Raw genomic sequence first — 3312 nt, 5'->3', positions numbered from 1 at the left:
CAATTTGGCTCATAGCACAAGTAGGAATAAAACCCATATGCTATAGTACTAAACTAGTAGCTCTACCAGTTTGTGTCGAATTGGGTTCAATTTAAATTAAAATCCCTTCTTAAGAATACACAACAACCGTACATTGCAAAACTTCTGGTCGGCCAATCTCCCCTTTACCCATCCCGGCTAATTGAAAAAGCTGTCTTTCATTATTATAATTCTTATAAGCCCCCTCCAAAGCCAACACTAAGGCAAACTCCCGAAAAGACAATATCTGCTTTGTACGGAGTTTACGTGTCAATTACAGAGAGCTGCAATTGGATTCATAATATTATTATCTAAGGACCTATATATAGTTATTTTTGCAGAAAGTCGAAGAATTCATGCCACATCTGCAGCCCAAGCTGAATGGATCGGAAGGCACTAATAAAAGGTTTGAAGAAAGCAACAAGTTTGAACATCAAATCACTTCGACTCAGCAGAAGTGGTGCATAAGTATATGAAGATATGGAAGCTGAATGGGATCAGATACGACTTAAGGATTGGAAACTCATTCACCTAAGAAGAGGGGATTCATTCATCCAAGAGATAGACTCTTTCAACTTTGATAAAAAACCTTTTGAGAAAAAAACTTCATGTCTTTGACTTAAGAATTGAGACTATATATAACATGAACAACAATTAATTATTTAAACATTAAATGCAAAACTAATGCTACATTTAACATTTAGTTAAATGAAAAACGTGTCTCCTTTTAACTGCTAATCTGCAAAAGGGAGGTAATATTGGTTTTAATGAAAAACTAAGCTAATTATAAATCCACTAACAGGTCATATGATTTTATTTTTCTTCCACACACTGCATCACATCCTCCTCTGTTTTTATATCACCTTGAGTGGGCGAGGAGGTACTGTACTTCCCTACTATCTCATCGACAAAAAGTTGTATGTTCCGATCTGACGATCCACCCTGCGCCACCGCCTTCCTAGCCTCTTCCTTCCATTGTGCGGCCTTCTTCTTCAATTCCTCTGACCTGGGTCCACTGGTAATTTCCTCTATACACATCTCTACTTCTTCCTTACTAACGACTCCATCTTGGTCCGGTCTCAGCCTCAAACCCATTTGAAAGACGTCCACCATGAGCTTGGCATTGGTCGGCTGGTCCGTCCACTGTGGGAGAGCGATCACCGGCACCCCAGCCACCACCGTTTCTAACATCGAATTCCATCCACAGTGACTTATAAAGCAGGCGACAGCTGGGTGAGCCAGCACTCTCGTCTGAGGGCTCCATGACACCACCAGCCCTCTCCCTTCTGTCTCTTCTAAGAACCCAGGTGGTAACTGTCCAGTGCCATCAGAGACCGCGTGCTCTGGCTGCTTCACCACCCATAGGAACGGACGGTTGCTCTTCTTTAGAGCCATCGCGATGTTCTCCATCTGCTTCGCCGATAGCACCACGATGCTGCCGAACGAGACGTATACAACCGAGGAAGGCGGCTTCTTGTCCAGCCACTCGATGCACAATTCTTCAGCTGCCCACATCTCAAAGCCGATGTCGCGTTGTTCTCCGTCACCTTCACCCAGCAAGGCCGACGGTACTAATGGGCCAATTGGTCTAATCGGGTAGAGCTCCATGGATTCGATCACATCCTTCTCTAGCTCGTAGAAGGAATTACCCAGAACCCACTTCACCTTCTTCAAATTCCGGAACAGCTCGCGGAACATCTTGGGGAAGCTACCAAAAGGATTTGATGGTAGAACGAACGACGGCAAGTCTTCTGTTTGCAAAGATGGAAGTCCAGGTAAGCGTACACTCATGTCTGGGTTGGTTAACGTGGGGAAGGGATTCATTTCGTTGTAGAAACGGTAATAAATGGCGTAAAGGGAGATAGGCTGAATCCAGAACATGGCACAGGGGATATTGTGACGAGCCGCGACGTCGGCAACCCAAGGTACAAAAGGATTGTTAATGACACAGGAAAATTTCTGACCATTTGTGCTGGAAAGATTGTCAATGAGGTTGGAGAGATTTTCAGGGCCGAACTTTGCAAGGCAATCCATGTAGTGGTCGACATCTTTCCCACGGTCGTAGTCGAGGCTAAACCCATCGGAGAAAAACTCGAGTCGGATTGTGGTGGTACCGTCAGTGGCTTCAACGTTGTTGCTATTACTGCTGGCGGTGGTAGAATTATTGGCGATGGCTTTGAGCATACGGTGGCGTGCAATCTCAGTGCTGGCGAGTGTGACGTGAAGACCTTTAGAAGCAAGACGTTTCCCTAACCTGAGCATCGGGTTGATGTGTCCTTGAGAGGAAAAAGCGACCATGAGCACATGAACCCCCGCTGCTGCCTCCTCGGTGGCCATGGTTTTTGGTTTTGTTACGCGAAGAGCTGAGAAACAGGAAGACGAGATGAAGGAACAGAAATCTCCGGGACCTCAGTTCATTATATACAAAAGGGACAGAAGATAATTGAATAGTGGAGATTTTTTGTTTCTTTTATTTAACGTAACACAATAACAATTCTACAAGGTAGTGGTAATAGCGGGATTAGATTCCGCGCGCATATCCGTATTACCCAGCTAAGGTACCAACTGAGCAACATTCGATTTGTGGTATGCATCCGTACCCGTCTGTGAATCAGCATCAATTTCGAGCTGGCATTTACCTACTCCAGTAGGTATGGGTCATGCTCCCAAACAGAAGTATGGATACATCCACTGCAATTTTCTCAAAAAAATAAAATGTCACGTGTGTTTAATTAAAACAGTGGCGTGTTTAAAATTTACAGATAAGTTTTTGAAGCTAAAATATCATATTTCGTTTAAGGAGAAAAACAACAACTATCTTTATTTAATATACAAGTGGAGATTTATAAAAGATAAATAACCGAATTACAGCTGGCTGTAGAAGTGCTGTAGTAGTGCAGCTGACAAATTTTAAGCTGTTTAACCGATACAACTGAACTTCTAAATTTTTCTATGTAAATGACGTGTGATATTACATTGAACTATGAATACAGAGTAGTGGTGGTCACATTACCGGTAAAATGCAATGACGTGTTCAAAATGTCACACTGTTCAAAATGTGATCTCGGTTTTGGAGTAATTGTTTGCAATCGTGTCCAGTAAAAAAAAAAAACAAAAAAAATAGATAAGCTCGCAAAGCAGACCTTTGATTTATTGAAGTTACATCAGCACCGACAACATGCACCCCAAAAACGTCATACAGTACATCTTAATCGTGTATCGACAAAATCTCCGAAATGACAAATACGAAAGATATTCTCTCTTTTTTGGTAATCATACAAAAAGATATACACT

At 42.5% G+C, this 3312-nt stretch overlaps 1 protein-coding gene across 1 annotated transcript; it reads right to left on the bottom strand.

Moving 5' to 3' along the window:
- Positions 1 to 608: 608 nt before the first annotated feature.
- Positions 609 to 2599, bottom strand: LOC104590530 (UDP-glycosyltransferase 84B2-like). Its single transcript, XM_010249241.3, has one exon. The coding sequence runs from the start codon at positions 2353 to 2355 to the stop codon at positions 832 to 834; it is 1524 nt and encodes a 507-aa protein (XP_010247543.1). The 5' UTR covers positions 2356 to 2599; the 3' UTR covers positions 609 to 831.
- Positions 2600 to 3312: the final 713 nt, after the last annotated feature.

The sequence above is a fragment of the Nelumbo nucifera genome, chromosome 1 (genome assembly GCF_055504915.1).
Source record: "Nelumbo nucifera cultivar China Antique chromosome 1, China Antique-T2T, whole genome shotgun sequence".
Lineage (NCBI taxonomy): Eukaryota > Viridiplantae > Streptophyta > Magnoliopsida > Proteales > Nelumbonaceae > Nelumbo > Nelumbo nucifera.
This window is presented reverse-complemented; position numbering and strand designations above follow the sequence as displayed.

What these genes read in the sequence shown, in the direction of transcription:
- LOC104590530 (XM_010249241.3), bottom strand. Translation starts at nt 2,355, where the DNA reads ATGGCCACCGAGGAGGCAGCAGCGGGGGTTCATGTGCTCATGGTCGCT.